Raw genomic sequence first — 16,460 nt, forward strand, 5'->3', positions numbered from 1 at the left:
CCGGGTGCTGGGCGCAGCGAGGACGAGACCCTAGCCCCGTGTCCCGTCGGTGCAGACACACAATGAACAGTGGACACTGAATCACTACACCGCGTGGCGTGCGAGAAGCTGCCTCTGCTATGATGAGAGGATAAAGCGGGGCAGGGTCCGGGCTTAGGAGACTGGGAGGACCGGCCAACGTTAGTTAGGTGTTGAGGATGGACCCGGCAAGGATGAGAGCGCGGAGAAGCCGCCCGACCACACACAGGAGGCCCGTGGCTGGGCCCAGGGAGGGAGTGGCCAGAGGGCACCGGCTACGCAGAGCCAGAGGCTCTGGGGACACCGGAGGGTCTTGAGCAGGATGACATGCGCTGGCTTACAGGATCCCCTGGGCATCAGAGTGGGAACAGACTAGAGAAGCCAGGGTGGACACTGGGGGGCCAGTCAGGAGGCCCCTTTGGTGACCCTGCTCAGGGACAACGGGGGCCCGGGCTCAGGTGGGGTCAGTGCAGGTGTGGGAAGTGATTGGCTCCTGGTAGATTTTGAGGACAGAACTGACGGGATTTGCTGAGGAGCCAGATGTGAGGAGTGAGATAAAAGGGAGGGGAAATCAGGAGAAGGGCGTCTGGAAGCCAGGGGAAGGAGGCAGGACGAGGGAACCTGGGTGAAGCGAGGTGGCAGGGGAGCGGTTAAGAGAGTGGGAGGAGAGTAATCAGCAGCACCAACAACTCTTTCCAGTGGTTCTGCTGCAGAGCAGAGGAAAGAGAAAGAGCTGGCCAAGAGAGGGTTGTTTTGTTTTTTCCGTTTATGATGACGGGCGAGATAACAGCGTGCTTACAGGCTCTGGAAAGGACTTCACAGAAAGGAAAAACGGACAGTACCAGAGAGATGGGGACTCTGGAGCAATTCCTCTTCATGGGCCAGATGGGTGGGATCTGGAGGGGGGTGCCTCCTGGGTGTCACCCAGGCACTTGGGCTCCCACTGTGAGTACCTCAGGAGAGTTTCTCAACCTCTCTGTGCCTTAGCATCCTTGGCTGTAAAATAGGGACGTTGAAGGCTGGCTGGGTGAGTACAGGGACAGCACTTGGGGCAGGGTCCCGCGTGGGAAATACCCTGTGCCAGGCACCTCCCCCGCCCTCCCAGCTCAGAGCTGGCACGTGCTGGCCCTTCTACACACACATGCCTACCTGCCGAACACCATTAGATATGAGGACACTGCCGCCCACCAGAGTCCCAAATGGGGGATGGGAAGGAGTTGGACAACAGCTTATGGCCAACTTGGAGCCCCCCTGGAGAGGGGCCAGCCCCTCCCACCTTCATCTGCAGCTGCTCCTGGGGGCTGCTGGAAAACTGTCACAATAAACACACGCACCCACAATGAGATGTGAACACTTGCTCAGCAGGTGTCCTTGGGCAGTGCACAACTACCCAGCCATGCCAACCTGCACTCAGAGGTGAGATGTGTCCCCAGAGAACTGCCCAGAGCCACTGGTCTGGGCCCAAACTGAGCACAGGTGGTACCTCTGGACAGCATAGGCACATAGCTATACCTCCCCCCTACTGACTTCCCCCCACCAGCTGACACAAATAACTGACCCCCCCACACACATGTGGACACCTTCCATATATACCCCTCATCCGTACTGTCACCTCCAGTGCACACTGACCAGACACCCACCTGCCACCTCTCAAGTGCTAGTGCCAAGCAAGGACCCACATGTGTGCTGGCCCATACACCCCTCCCAGACCCACACCCTGAGCCCTCGCTGGGTTCCTGGTGTGGGCTGGCACACCCTGCTCCCACCCCTCGCAGGCAGAGGCAGGCACAGGCATGGCATGCACGCTCCTCTCCTCGTGTGTACAGGAGGGTGGAGCTGGCCTGGGAGCTCCCTGGGTTCTGTCGGGCCCAAGCCAGCCCCTTCCCCTGCGGTCAGGCCTCTATGCACAGAGCCAGAGCCGGAAGAGGAGACAGGCAGGACAGTGTTCTCTGACTTAGGAAGGTGGGTATATTAGTGTCCTGGGGCAGCTGTAACAAATGACCACAGACTGGGGGGCTTAAATCAACAGACATGTATTCTCTCACAGTCCTGGAGTCCAGAAGTCCAAAATCAAGGTTGGCAGCCGTGCTCGCTCTGAAATCTGTAGGGAGAATCTTTCCTCGCCCCTTCCCATTTTTGGTGCTCTAAGCTTCCTTGGCTTGTGGCAGCATCACCCCAGTCTGTCTCTGCCTTCACCTGGCCTTCCTCCCTGTATGTCTGTATTTGCCCCCATCTCTTATAAGTACACTTGTCATTGGATTTAGGGCCCACCCAGGTAATCCAGGATGACCTCATCTCAAGATCCTTAATTGTAGCTGCAAAGACCCTTTTTCCAAGTAAGGTAACATTCACAGGATCTAGGCATTAGAATACAGGCATATCTCTTTCACGGACCACCATTCAACCCACTACAGAGGTGATAAGGGGTGCATTTGGGACAAGCAGGACTGGCGGGCAGAGCTGGGGGTCATACCAGCAGAGCAAGGCAGGAACTCAGAGTCACCCTCCCTTCTGGCCTCTCCCTGTCCCCGAATCCCAGACTTCTCCCCTGCAAACCTCTGCCTTGTCTGCTCACCCCCAAGCATGCCCTGTCCTGAAGGTGTGGGCCTCCTCAGGGACCTCACAGATCCCTAGGGGTTCCTTCAAGACCCACATGATCCAGGCCTCAGTGACCCCTCAACTTCTGACCCCCAATAGAACTGCGCTGGCTCCTGGCCCCTCTGCTCCTCTTCCACCCACAGGTAGCCACCCTGTGGTGACATAAGTGTCCCACATCGTGCACTTGAATTTGTCCCAGGCAGGGTCAGATGTGCCCCCTACTCCCCCCGGAGCCCCAGCACTTAGCCACCCAGGCAATGGCTTTGAAGGAAGAAATGAAGCGACCGTGATGGTGGGAAGGGTGCAGGGGGGCCCTGCTGGGTTTATGGCAGCTGGGAGGCTCCAGCCCAGGCTTAGGAGGAATCAGGGAATTCACTGGGGACAGGGAGGACAAGGAGCAGGGTGGTGAGTCGGGCGCAGGAGGGCTGCAGGAGAGCAGCTACGGGGTCAGGATGGCTGAGACTGAGGGGGCACGGCCCCTGGGCCAAGGACCAGAGTGGCAGCGGGCGGCAGAAGGGCCCTTTGGAGCTGTCTGGAGCCAGGGAAGTGGGGTCCTCCAGGGAGGGCCAGTCTCTGAGGTAGGTGGAGGGAGGTGGTGGACACGGGGGAGCTCTTGCTTACCCTGAAGGGGGCACAAAAGGCTATGAGGACCCCGTGTCAAGAGCAAAAGGGGAGCAGGCACTTCCCTGCCCGACTAGGGGTCCGCATAACCCACGATTCTGCCTCAGGGATCCCCTCGGCCCGGACGCGGGGAAAGGAGTGAGAAGAGAAAGGGCCGGAGCCCAAGCTCCCTTCTTGGGGCTCCCCGCCAGGAGTCAATAACCACTCTGAAACGGTCCCTTCCCCTGACTTCCATCCTTTCAGTGCCCTGCGCCCCGGGGGCCCCTGCGGACTCGGACTCCGAGCTTCCACCGCTACACGTCCCACAGGGGGGCCCGGGCGCCCAGGGCCGGCTCGCGGAAGGCGGGGGCAAAGTAGGCCGACCCCCTGGGAGGGCGCCGGCGGTACGTGCGCCGGGGCCCGCGGGTCCCGGGCGGGGCCGTACCACCCGCGGCGGCCGGCGGGGGAGCGCCTCGGGCCGTACCACCGCCCGGCCGCGGGGGAGCCGCCCCGCCGCAGCCCTGCGCCCGCAGGCCCCGCCCGGCAGGTGGCGGCCCCGCCCCGAGGCCGACGTGCGGAAAGGAACGCGCCGGCCTCGCCCGCGAGGGGCCGCGCGGCGGTGGGCGTGGCATGCGCCCCCCCCTCGCGCCCACTGGCTGCGGCGCGGCAGGGCGGGCCCGGGCCGGCCGGCCATTGGTTGCGGGACCCGCGTATTTGCATACGGGCCGGGCGCGGGGCGCGGGGCGCGGGGCAGGCGGGGGCGCGAGGGGGCCGCGGTCGCTGCCGAAGTTGGGCCGAGGATCGGCCACGGCCCCGCGTGGGGGTCGCAGGTGACGCGCGAGGGGAGCAGGCTGGCGGGCGGGGGCTGGGACGCCCAAGTTGGAGGGGAGGGAGAGGTCGGGGGTGGGGGACGACCCCTCCGCCCCCCCGGCGGTCCCTCCAGGCGCAGGGCAGCCACTGCCCACCGCACACTGCGCTGCTCCGGACCCACTGTGCGTGTGACAGCGGCTGATCTGTCCCTGGGCAGCGCGACCGCCCCGGCCCCTCTGTGACCCTGCTCTGACGGGCAGGGGGCGGCCACACCGGGTCGGAGGGTGCGCGCCAAGGCGGGGGAGTGGGAGGGGCGAGGGCGCCCCTATGGACAGGATCTGCCTGTCTGCGCCCAGCGGCGGGGTGCGGGGGGGAAAGCGGGGACATTCAGGGGGCTTCGCTGCTCTCCGCACGATGGGGCTGGGGTGGGCCAGATGCCCTCTTGGAGGGAACTTTCTTTTCCTTGTGTGTCTCAGGGTGCCAGGCTGTGCAGAGTTCCGGGGACGGCCTTCTGGATGTCGCCAAGCAGCCCTGGGCAGGCACGGGTCTTGTGGTCAGACTCTCGGCCATCAGGACGGGAGCTTCCAGGACCAGCATCCTGCGGGTCCCTTCTGGAAACTTTCTTAAGGAAGAGAGTGGCAGATTTGGCTTTTCTGTGCATTTCTGCCACTTCAGCGAGGCCACTAAGGGAGTCAGGACGCCGAGGACTGTTTGTGGTGTCCAGCGATGTTCCCCTGCTTATCTGCCGGGCCTGGCTTTGCTGCTGGGGTTAGAGCAGCCTCCAGGCCTGCCGGCGCCACGCTTGTGGCAGGCCCCGTCCCTGTCCCGGGCAGTGGGGGTTGATGGCTGGAGCTGAGAGAGGTGGACTTAGTCGAGGCCTTGGCCTGCACTTGGACTTGCCTTTGGAGGGACTCTGTCCTAACGGTCACAGTGGCTTATTGTCACACCCAGGAAGCTTGGCCAGGCCGGGTGCTGCAGGTGATGGGGATGCTGTGGGTGGCCTTCCGGTTGAGGACCAGCAGAGCTGATTTGCTGCCACGGGGCAATGACTTAGCATCGGCGACCCCCAGTGGACCCCGGTGTTCTCAGCCAGCCCTGGAGGGCATTCTGTGCTGGGGGTGAGCAAGAACTCTGAGGTCAGTAGGGGCTCCAGCGTCCTCCCCCAACACAGCCTGGCCCTGCAGAGCGCTGGTGATGATACTGCCTTGGCCTGTATTTACACCGGGCAGGGTCCAGCCTTGGCTTGTGTGGGGAGTTGGCCTGGCCTGGCTTGGTCCTGCTCTGCCATGGACTGGACATCTGTGGGGAGCTGGGCCTTTCCTCACCTCAGCACATCTCATGTCATTGTTTTCAATGAGTTTAAAACTCAGAAGTAAACTTTTTAGCAACTCGAAGCTTTGCTTAGTGATCTCAAGCACTTCTGGCAACTTTTCCGGGGGTGTGGGATTTTGTCCACCTGGAACAGCCAGAGGAGGAAGGTTCTACCCGCTTCCCCACCCCAGAGTGCAGCGGCTGCCTGAAGACTCTGTCCAAGGTGGAGAAGAGGGCTCATGAGCTTCCTCAGAGCCAGCAGCAGACCAGGGACAGGTCCCTGGTGGTGGCTTCAGAAGGAACAGGTGTTCCCTGAAAACAGACACAGGAGACCAGGGATGTGCGAGATCTGCCAGCTCCGGGCCTCCTTCTCTTTGGGGGGTGGGAAAGTGCATGACACTGGGGAGGGCATGGGCTAGTCCTGTCCTGTCCCCTGTGTGTGTAGGGTGGTCCCTGGATGGGCCCTGGCTTTGCCCCCTGCGGGCCTGTGTGCTCAGCTTGGGAGATGACCACATGCTGGTACATCTGACTCTCCTGAGCACAGGCGGGGGCTGTGGGTGAGGGGAGCAGGCCCCTTGGACCTGGCAGTGATTGCCCACAGCCTCCAGCCCTCCCACCTAGGGCACGGCCCATCAGCCTTTGCACTCTAGGCTGCACCCCCTGTGACCCTGTGCTTGGCCATGAGTGGGGCCATCATCAGGCAAGTCCAGGCCCCCAGGACAGTCTGCTGCGAGTGGGGCAGCAGGCTCAGGCGGGAGCGTAGACAGGAGCGGGGTCCAGCTGGGGGCTTTGCAGAGAGGAAACCTGGGCCGGGTTCCTCTTGACACCAGGTTTGGAGGCCTCCTGCTGCTGCCTGGCCTGTCCTGCCACTCCCCGTCCCCGCTCCGTCTCAGGCAGAAAGTGCCCAGTCCTGCTTACTCCCCACAAGCCGCGCTCTTAGTGGCCTTGCCCCTTGGTGTCCTCCTTGCTCCTCATGCTCAGGACTCCATGTCCCCTGTGGTCTGCCCCAAAGGAGGTAGGGAGCACCAGGCCTAGCTCAGGGGCCACCCCAGGAGAAGGTGGAGGCCATCACAAAGTTGCCCACCCCTAAACTTGGCACAAAGACCCTCATGATCTAGGATGTCCCCATCCCCTGTTCCCCAATACCCATGGCTGCACCCGAACCTCGGCGCCCCCAGCTGCTGGCCATCACAAAGATCTCTGCTCCCAGCCACAGCCCTGGGAGCTGGGAGCCTGCGGCCCACCCCAGGACCAGGACAGTGTTTGGACCTTGCCCTGCCCTGATTTCAAGGCTGTAGGCAGCAGCAGAGGCTTCTCATCCACCAGGGTAGCAGAGGGGGGTTTCGGAAGGCAGGGTGGCCACACCCTCATGGGGCCCGCAAAACTCCCCTGTGCAGACCTCCCTGGGCCTGGCCGACCCAGGAGTCCGGAGACCCGCCCCTGTGAGCTGTGAGACTCAGGAAACCTGACAGGCGGGTCTGGCACGTCCGTGAGTCTTCAAGTCCAGGAGCCACCCCAGAGGAGGCGGCAGTTCCTGCTCCTGGGGAGGAACAGGCCAGAGGAGGGGAGCCAGGCAGGAGAGGGGTCTGGACAGACACATAGGCCAGGGCTGAGGCTGCTCCAGGCCCCAGACTGTCCAGCTCTCACCCCAGGCTCGGGCTGCCAAGGAGAGCCCCTGGGGTGGGTGGCACAGCAGCCAGGAATGTGAGGCCCTGGGAGCCCCAGCCTTGGACCCAACTGACCACTGCTCCCCGGGAGACCCCCTTCTCAGGAGCCCTGGCAGTGGCCAGCTCCAGGCATTCCCCAGTGACTCTGGGTGGAGGCCTCAGGTTCTAGACCCTGCAGACCTGCCCAGTGCAGCCTCAGGACACACTTAAGCTACTTTGAGCAGTTTATTGTGGTTTTAGTGTTGGGGTGGGAGGCAGCGCACACGTGCACACAGTGAAGGATACCTCCCACATGCAGGCACATACACACGGGGTGAACACGGTGTCCGTGCATCCCCCGTCCCCAACAAGGAGCCATGGCCTTTGGGGACTAGAGAGTTCTGAGCTGGGCATGTCCCATGCTTCTCCAGGGGGCTTAGCAGACTCGGCAAGGCCCAGGGCACAAGTCTTCAGCCTCCCCCAGCCCCCCTCAGCAGAAACCCCGTGGCTCCGAGGGGTTCTGTCCCGGGCCCAGGGCACCAGGGCTTCCCACTGCATGGGGGAAGGAGTCCTCTGTGACTGCCGACTCTCCTTCTGTCGTCCAGGCTGGGCTGGCCTCGGCCGCCCTCGCTTGTGTCATCAGAGCCCGGGGCTGGGCTGGCAGTGGGTGTCTACTCTGGGGCCAGAGCTGCTACCTCCAGGAGTTCTGCCTCATGGGGGCAACTGTGGGGAGGACACAGGCTGAGGGGGCTGAGGGGGCCACAGGAGGACCTCGTCCCACCCAGAGTCGGGGAGACAGACATACTCTCTGTGCTCAGGCTGGACGCTAGGGCAGGACTCCGGGTGGCTCCTGTGAGGGGCCCTTCTCTGGCTGGAGGCAGAAGATCCTGTGGGGAGAGCAGGTCAGCTTGGGGCTGGGCCAGGCCCTGCACCGAACTGGCCTCCCTCCAGAACTCCTCTGACCTGTGCACCAGGGGGGACCCTGTCCGGCCGGGGGGGCGGCAGTGCAGCCCCAGTCTGCTGGATGAACTGCTGCAGGTTACACTGGCGCAGCTCCCGGTTCAGCTCCTCGAGCTCCTGCGCCTGGGCCTGGGGCACATGGGACCCTCAGGGGCATGGCCATGGGGCTCCACACCTCATGTTCTCCCTAGTCTGGCCCCAAGACCAACCCCCAAATCCACCTGTGTCGGGGATACTGGCGGGGGCGTGGGGTCCTGCGGGCTCACCTGCAGGGCGTGCTCAGCTGCCTCCAGAGCCCGGCTCACCAGGGCCAGGCTGCCCTGCACCTCCGCACTCTGCCGCTCCTGGGCAGCCAGGTCCTGGCGCAGGCGCTCTGCGGCAGACGCTGTGGGCGAGGGGGCCCCAGGGGCCTCTGCGGCCAGATGTAGCTCAGCCTCCAGGGCGCGGGCCTGGGCATCCAGGGCCTGCAGCCGGGCGGCATGCTCGGCGGTGGCTGCGCTCAGTGCCTGCAGGCGCGCCTGCCCCTCTCGCTCCCGAGCCTGCTCCCGCCGCAGCTCCTGCTCCCAGAAGGCCTCCTGACCCAGCTCGGCGGCATTCCTCTGCACCCTTTGCTCCAGGCCCTGCAGGTCTGCGCAGCAGCCTGGCATTGGTGCTATGGGGGCCACAGGCTCAGGCGGCACAGGGCTGAAGGCCAGGCTGAAGGTCAGTGTTTTGTGGGGCTCACGGCCCAGTGCTGGTCGTGGCTTCGGGGGGAGGCTGGCGCGGATTGGGCAGCGTTCAGGAGGTGGGCAGCTGTCTGAGGAGGGCCTCCCAGCGAGACTGGGCCCTGTCCGCCTCAGGACAAACTGGACATCGCTGGCAAACTGTCCACAGGTAGCCTGCGCACCCACTGGACACTCCTGGGGCAGCAGCTGTCGTTCCTTCTCCCTAAGACGCTGCACGAGCACAAAGCGGCCCGTCTGGCCTGGGGTAGGGGGAGAGAGGTCAGCCTACATGCCCCCACTCTCTGTCCACCTGGCTTGAGGAGTTGGGGGAGGGCAAGAGGGATCAGCAATCAGCCCCACCCTCCTTGGGGGAAGAAGGGGCCAGAGGGCCAGGCTCCACCCGAGGTGCACCTGTTAGGCCTGTCCCTGCCCAAAGGGACTCACCGATAGCTTGGGCTAGTGCGATGACCACTTCCTGACAGGTGGTCTGCTCTGAGACCCCACAGACTACACGCTGGATGCCGTCCACCCACACCTTCAGCTCCATGGCCGCCAGCCCTGAGAGCATCCCTGTCCTGCAGGGAGGGGAAGGCCACAGGGTTCGGCCCTGCCTGGCCCCACCGCAGCCTGGCCCTCACCCCCGGAGCTAGTTTGGGGCTGCCGCCCTTCAACGTCAGCCCTGCTCGCCTGCGCCCGGCCCTACCCGCAGGCCACGCATTCCTGGGGTGGGGGTCAAGACCAGCCCCCCAAAGGGTTCCCCAGGCCGCCCTCGCGCAGCACTTCAAGGCTGCCACTTCCAGCCTGCCACTTCCAGCCTGCTCTTGCCCCGCCCCACTCCCGGAACAAGGCGAATCATTAACCAGATCCAGGACTTCCTGCCCCCGGTCACCTGGCGCGAGGGCACTGCCCCTCCCGCGGGGCGCTGCCCCACGCAAACACGGCCCCCGCACTCGGCCCTCGGCTCCGCCGGCGCCGGCAGCCCCCTCCCGGCTCCCGCCCGTCGCTGCGCCCGGCCCCGAAGCCACCGTCCCCGGGCCGGGCGGGTGCAGGTGCGGCGCGGCCCCCATGGAGGCCCGGCTGGCCCCCCTCCGTCGGAGTTGCCCCCAGGCCGCGCCCCGCACTCGAGGGGCTCCAGGGTCCGGCGCGGCTCACCTGGGCGCTCGCCGGCCTCCGTGCCCCGGCCTCGAACCGGCTTCTGCCCGGCGCCCTGCGCCGCCGCAACCTGCCGCCTCCAGCGCAGCGGGCGCGCCCGGCCCGCCACCGCGTTGGCCCGCAGCCCGCGCGCCCCGCCCCGCGCGCCCCATTGGCTCCACGGCGCGCCCCGCCCGCCCCTCGCCTACACCCATTGGCTGCCTCCTATGTGCCCCTCCCCTCCCCTCCCCATTGGCTCGCCGCCCGCCCCGCCCCCAGCGGCGCCCAGGTGTGGGCGGGGCCCGGCGAAGCGGAGGGGCGGGCCGAGCCGGGGTCCACGCACGCCCCAGGCCCGCGAACAACGCGGAAGCGCGTCTGGCTCGCGGGCGGCGCCTGGGGCAGGTGTCTAGCCACGCTCCCGGGCCGGCTTCCTCGGAAGCCGCCCGGTCTGACGAGTCCCCCGCCCACGGAAGGGGCGCCGGCCTGGGACCCCCCCCAGCGCGGCCTTCGCCTGGAGGGGCAGCGGGGCCGGAGCCACCCCTCCACCTGGGCTGATGAGCCACCAGGGTCAGGGCCCCACCGGGCCCGCTCCCTCAGGGCCCGTGGCGCCATCGTCAGGACGCACAGGGGTGGGCGACTGTGAGCCCCGCGGGAGGGAGCTGGAGCTGGTGGGCTGCAGCCAGTGGGCCGGGCGCTCTGGAGGGGAGGGGGCCCGCCCTGAGGGTGCCGCGGACAAAGGCTCTGGGCTCTTTGTCTAAGGCTCTTTCTCCCCACCCCTTCTTGCCCCCGTTGGGGCCCAGATCCCTCCCGAGCTGTGGACACACTCCTCTGCCTGGCCCACCCGAGAACTCAAGCCAGCTCAGCATGAGGGCCCCTCGCAGGCTCTGTGCTGTGTGGACCAGCAGCTAGGGCATTCAGGGCCTGTTCTGCCCCAGTCAGACTGGGCAGTGGGAGGTCCTCCCGCCTGCCTGTGTCCTGCCCAGCACTGGAGGCCCTGCCTGAGCACAAGTTGAAAGTCTGAATGAATGGATGAGGGATGAATGAAGGTGAGGTGGGGTGGGACGGGGCCAAGGCTGGAGGGCACAGGTCTTGTGGGTCAGGTCTGGGGCCTCACTTTTGTCCTGGGGCAGAGGGAACAGTTGTCATGGTTATGGGAATGTCCCCAGGACTCCCTGTGGTGGCCCAGGTGGTGGAAATGGGGAAGGTGAGGCTTCTGGCTGGGGGTTAGGTAGGTGGGCATCAGCCACTGAGGGCAAAGAGGCTGTGGGAAGCACTCAGGAGGAGGCCTATTGCTGGCTAGAGTTCAGCAAGCCCCCCAGCTTCTCAGGGCAATCTCTTGCTTCTTCTGCCCCCTTCCCAGTCAGCTCGGGCCCACATTCTCAGGAGTGTGGTCCTGCTGGCCTGTGGACACACTCACAGGGCAGCAGTGCTCCCAATACCCACCGATCGCCGTGCTCAAGCTGGAAAGGGACTGTGGGAGCCTTCCCCAGGCTGAGTGGGTGACCATGGCAGGCCAGGCTAGTCACTCTGGTCCCCTGGGCCTGCTGAGGTTAGCGGGCAGCAGCTCAGGCTCTCACAGCTTCTCCTTCAGTCTAGACTAGGAGGGTGCACTCAGGGGCCCTGGTCTGGGGTCTCCCTGGAGGCTCCAGGTAACAAACAGCCCCGCCCCTTCTGGGTGCTGGTATCCATGGCAACGATATAGAGCCTTTCTCCTCCCCAGGCAGGCTTGGACTTCTGGCCTCAGGTGAGCGTTGGGGGTAGGGCCCTGGGTTTGAGGGGACACGGGCGTTGCAGGTGAAGGACCAGCACCCCTGGGGACCCTTTGCTCTAGGCTGAGGGGCAGGATCTCAGGTCCTGGAGGGAAGAGTGACAGTGAGGAGACAACAGGGAATGTGCGAACACCAGGTGACGTGTTGCCCAGGTGGTGACTTGCTGCCCTGGCCTGGTCAGAAACACACAGGGGTGGACACCCACGGGACCGGCGGTCTGGTGTCCTGTGGGGTAGACACACACATACACACGCGGGCCTCCTTGGAGACTGAAGCCCCGTGAACCAGCGGTCCTGTCCCTGGGCTGTGAGACACGTGCGTGCGTGTGGCCATGTAAGGAGAGCCCTGCAGGGGTGCCCTCACACAGGACACAGGGCAGACAGCCCCACCACCCCTCTCAGCCCCCCAAGAACATCGAGAATGGCCCCCGAGTCTCGCCAGGAGACTGAAGAAGCTGAGGAAGAGGCTCTCCCATGCCGGCTGGACCGAGAGCCGGTCAGTGGCCACCTGGGGCCTCCAGCTGACACACCCACAGGCCCGGTGGCTCCCGAGTGCCCGCAGTACACCAAGCCCGGCTCCACACGGGTGGTCTTCTCCGCCAACCTGCAGTAAGCTGGGAGAAGGGGTGGTTGCCACTCGGGCCAGCCAGCCAGGGGGCAGGGCCTGATCAAGAGGCCGGGGCACCGGCATTGCAGGTTGGCCCCTGAGTCCCTGGACCTCCGCACCCTGCAGCTGCTGTGGGGGCAGCGGGAACTGGAGATCCAGGCCCTGCGGTGGGCCATGCAGAACCGCTGGGACGCCCGGCACTGCCACATCCTGCAGGAGGTGGCTGGGCTTCCATCCGACAGGTCAGCAGTGAAACGCTCGCCCCTGGCCCAACCCAGCCTCCTCCTGGCCCTAACTCCTGGTTTTTGTCTGACCCTAACCCCAACCACTGACTCCAACCTGACCCCAGCCCTGACCCTTACTCTGACCTTTGCCTTCGGCCCTAGCCCTCATCTGTCCCAGATCCCCAACCTGACCTTGGTAAAGTTACTGTTCTGTAAACCTGCCCAGCGCCTAACCTTGAACATGTTGAACCCAACCTCGACCCCACCTCTGACCCAGACCTCAGAGCCTGCTCTGGCCTGGCCCAGCCACACTCTGTGCCTTCGGGCCCTAGTGGCGGTGAAGAGGAGTCCCTCCTTCTCCCCTCCTTGGCTGCTGACCCAGAGGGGGGGCTGCTGAGGTCGCCCCTTCCCCCAGGAGTTTGTTCAGGCAGCACAAGTTCCTGCAGAACCAGGTCCAGAAGCTGACTCTGGAGTTGAAAGAGCAGAAGGAACAGGCCCAGCTGGTGAGGCGCGAGTGGGATCTGGGAGTTGGGCAGGGGACCCAAGCCTGGGTGAGGGTCAGGGGCCGGCCTTGGGGGCGGGGTCTGGAGAAGGCCCCGCCCCACCTCTGGGCCCTCCTGGAGCAGGAGAGGGCGCACCTGGAGGAGCAGCTGCAGCAGACCATGAACACGTTGCAGCAGCTGGAGGTCGAGCTGCAGGCCTACCAGAAGTCCTGCCTCCTGCAGCTGGCCCACTCCTCCTGGGTCGGCCGCATGCTGCGATCTTCCACTGGCAGCGTGGAGGTAAGCCTGTGTCCCTGGGGCCCTGCCCCACTCGACTGCCCCTCCTGTCTCCCACGCCGCCCTCCCCAGCCTTCCCTGGACCTCCCTTGACAGCCAGCGTGCCCCTTCAACTGGTGCTTCTCCTGGGGGCTCTGGCCTGCCTGGGAAGCCTGCTCCCCTCAGGCTGCCTCTGGGACCGTGGATGGGACAGGGAGCAACCACGAACCTTGTGGTCCCACCCACCTGACACTCAGCATGTGTGTGCCTCAGGTGCTGGTGAGGTCAAATAGGACAGGTGCTGTCGGGGGGAAGGGTGCCCTGCCCCCAGCCCCTGCCCGCTGGCCTCCTGTCCCCTCCTGCAGGTAGTGACTGCAGAGACCCTGGTGGACTCCAGTGACCTCTCTGAGAACGAGCAGGCCCGCACTGCTGGGAAGGTGAGCAAGGCCCCCCACGTGCGACATGGCTCTGCAGCCCTGCAGGAGGGGAGGGTCACATGCCTGTTGCTTCCTGGCCAGGGTTTCCGGCTGGAGGATGTGGACTGGAACAGCATTGCCCACCGGTACCCCAACCTCTTCACCAACATGGAGTCCAGCTCAGATCAAAAGTAACTGTGCTGGGCAGGACTCCCCCAGGGGCGAGGGGCCGGGAGAGCTTGCCTTGGCAGATGTGGACCAGGGTCCAAGGTCCACCCTTTAGCGTCCCTGGACAAGTCACTTAGGCCTCCCAAGCATCAGTTCTCAGCTCTGTAGGATGAGATTAGGGATGAAGGGAAAAGACTCCTGAGCTATCTCTAGCCTGCCATGAGCCCTTTTCCCAGGCTGGATCCTAGGGACCAGGACCACAACTTGCAGAGGCTGGATGGGGGTTAGGGCTGGGGTCCAGGAGCCGAAGTCCAGTGGGCAGCGAGTGGACTGTGGTCTGCAGGCACTCCCGGCCACCGCTGCCCCCACAGCTCTCACCAGCCTCATCACCTGAGGAGTGGGGCTCGGAGCTGCGCAAGCGCCGCGTGGAGCAGCGTCTCAAGAGCGTGGAGTGGAGCTCCCTGCCCTTGGAGGGCACCAGCAGCTCGGGGGGCTCCTACTCCAACTCCAGCAGCTGCCAGCTGGCCAGGCGTTATCGCAAGCAGAAGCTGACGGGGCACCCGCCCCGGGCACCACACCGTGCTTCTGAGCAGATAGTGGCACAGGCCAGGATCTTCAGCGGGGACGACCAGGCAGAGCGTGAAGGTGGTGGGCACGTCTCCCCTGGTTACTGCTCCCTCCTGCCCTTGCAGGGCTGTGATCTCTGTCCAAAGCCCTAAATGACGTCCCCAACCGCCTGACCTTTAGGGTAGCCCAGAGTGAGGCCCTTGGGGCCTCTCTCCAGCCTCATCGCTACGGGTTACGGTGGTCTTTGGGGGACTCCTGCGGCTGCCTCCGTGCTCTGCCTTGAACCGCACCCCCCCCCAAGTACTGCCAGCTACTCCTCTGCAGCCCCCAGGGTCCAGCCATCCCTCCTGCCCTGGCTCTGACCCCGGGTGCTGCTCCTCTCCCGTATGGACCCTCAAGGCGCTGCAGGCCGGGTCCCGTCTCGCAGATGTCCCCAGTGGGCGCTCTATAGGGGGGTCCCCCTCCCGGACAGGTCTCCAGAAAACCCACGGGGACCTGCCGGGAAAGACCGTCGCCCTGGTGCCCGAGTCCTCTTCAGGTCCCGACCCCGGGCATCCCGGGCACTGTTGGAGGTGAGGGGTGACCCAGCACGGAGCGCAGGGGCAGGAGCCGGTCTCCTAGAGGGTCTGGGTGGGCGGGGCCCAAACGTCTTCGCACAGCGCCCTTTCTCTCCCGCTCCCGCCCCAGCGCCTCCGGCTGCTGCCTGAAGATCGTGGCCGTGAGCCGCCGCGAGAGGTTCGTCCGCATCCTCAACCAGTCGCTGGAGGAGACGGCCGACCTGGGCGGCTTCACGCTGCAGCAGCTCGTGCGCGACTTCCCCGTGGGCATCTACCGCTTCCCGGCCGGCACGCTGCTGGCGCCGCGCCACCACGTCACGGTGCGCCCCTCTCCCGCTCCCGGCGCGGGCCCTGGCCCGGGGCCCGCCGCCCCTCACCCGCCGCCCCGCCCCGCCGTCCGCAGGTGTGGGGTGAGGGGCCCCCCGGCACCAGGAAGCAGCCGCCCTCGTCCTTGGGCGACGAGCCTGTCCACTTCCACTCCGGCCGGAGCTGCGTGACTCGCCTCCTGAACCCCAAGGGCGAGGTCAGTGCGAGTCCCAGCCGAGGGGAAGGTTTGGGGGCGGGCCTCGCCGGGTGGGGGTGACCGCCGCGCCCTGCCGGCCCCGCAGGTCCTCAGCGAGTACCAGGCCCCGCACTGCGTGACCCCCCTCTCTAGGGTCTTCGCCGACAACACTGACTTGTCCATCGACCGCTTCCCGCTCTCAGAGGCCGGGCGCGGGGCCGACCCGGATGACCAGCGGCGCCGGCCTCAACTCCCGCGCAAAGGCCGGGTGCGGGAGGACCGGGCCGGGCGCTGGAGGCCGAGGTAGGGACCGGGGATCCCTCGGTCTTCGCCTCTTCCCCAGGCCCCGCTCCCGCAAAACCTGTCCTCCAAAATCCCCTGCTAGGACGGCCCCCTACCTCCCCAGGCCCCATCCCCGCCAGGACCGCTCCTTCCCGGGGGGGGAGGCTCGGGCCCTCACAACCCCCTCGCCCCCCCCAGGACGCGGGTCCTCTTGCCACTCCTGAGCGTCTGCAAGCTCTTCCGCGCGCGGGAGGTGCTGGCGCGGCCCGAGCGCACCGAGACCCACACACCGGAGCTCTTGCCCGCCCTCCCCGGTGAGCGCGCGCGGGGACGCGGAGGCAGGCGCGGCCCGGCAGGGAGGGGGCGGCCGGCCCGACCCCACCCTGTCATTGTCGCACGCAGAGGCCGGGCTGGGCCTGGAGGTCGGCCAGGCTAGGAAGGAACACAAGGTCCGGGTGAGTGCGCGCGTGCGGGTGTCCGGGCCCCCCCCGCCCGGCTCCGCCCCGCCCCTCCCACCTGGTCAGGTCCCGCCCCGCCCCCGACCGCGCGCCGCTCAGGCTCCGCGCCCCGCAGGTGTGCCGGAAGAGCGTGGACCGGAGCTGCCCGATGGTGGCGCTGTCGGTGCAGAGCACGGCCGAGAGCAGATTCGGCTTCCGCTTCCTCCCCTGCCCGCCCATCACCGCGGACCGGTGCGGGCGGGTGTAGGGCGGCTGTGGGGCGGCGCCGACGGGCGGGGGAGCGGGCGGGCAATACAGGCGCCTGCGCTCACCGGGCCGTCTCCGTGACTGCGCCGGCGGAGAGCGCGGGAGTGGGGGGCGCCCAGGACGGAGGGG

General features: G+C 66.0%; 2 protein-coding genes and 1 long non-coding RNA gene across 4 annotated transcripts; 2 read left to right on the forward strand and 1 right to left on the reverse strand.

Annotated features, from left to right (window-relative positions):
* Positions 1–3,983: 3,983 nt before the first annotated feature.
* Positions 3,984–5,420, forward strand: LOC147912509 (uncharacterized). The gene is made up of 2 exons (XR_015549687.1): positions 3,984–4,046; positions 4,503–5,420. It is a non-coding gene; the product is annotated as an uncharacterized LOC147912509 (long non-coding RNA).
* A 1,796-nt stretch (positions 5,421–7,216) lies between these two features.
* Positions 7,217–9,905, reverse strand: RASSF7 (Ras association domain family member 7). 2 transcript variants are annotated; one of them, XM_087422449.1, is made up of 6 exons: positions 9,800–9,905; positions 9,092–9,222; positions 8,210–8,907; positions 7,947–8,072; positions 7,789–7,870; positions 7,217–7,706 (listed from the first exon to the last, which is right to left on the reverse strand). In XM_087422449.1, the coding sequence occupies exons 2-6, from the start codon at positions 9,213–9,215 to the stop codon at positions 7,675–7,677; spliced, it is 1,062 nt and encodes a 353-aa protein (XP_087278575.1). In that variant the 5' UTR covers positions 9,216–9,222; positions 9,800–9,905; the 3' UTR covers positions 7,217–7,674. The 2 variants fall into 2 exon arrangements, with proteins under 2 accessions (XP_087278575.1, XP_087278576.1); XM_087422450.1 differs by lacking the exon at positions 7,947–8,072.
* Positions 9,906–10,127: 222 nt separating this feature from the next.
* Positions 10,128–16,406, forward strand: LMNTD2 (lamin tail domain containing 2). Its single transcript, XM_014795735.2, has 14 exons — positions 10,128–12,155; positions 12,243–12,395; positions 12,793–12,880; positions 13,004–13,159; positions 13,501–13,572; positions 13,654–13,742; positions 14,063–14,385; positions 14,618–14,858; positions 14,974–15,163; positions 15,247–15,366; positions 15,452–15,648; positions 15,826–15,941; positions 16,030–16,082; positions 16,201–16,406. Exons 1-14 carry the CDS (start codon positions 11,968–11,970, stop codon positions 16,330–16,332), a joined length of 2,118 nt encoding a protein of 705 aa, XP_014651221.2. The 5' UTR covers positions 10,128–11,967; the 3' UTR covers positions 16,333–16,406.
* Positions 16,407–16,460: the final 54 nt, after the last annotated feature.

Source organism: Ceratotherium simum, chromosome 34 (genome assembly GCF_057802395.1).
Source record: "Ceratotherium simum simum isolate JZ-2026a chromosome 34, ASM5780239v1, whole genome shotgun sequence".
NCBI classification, from domain to species: Eukaryota; Metazoa; Chordata; class Mammalia; order Perissodactyla; family Rhinocerotidae; genus Ceratotherium; species Ceratotherium simum.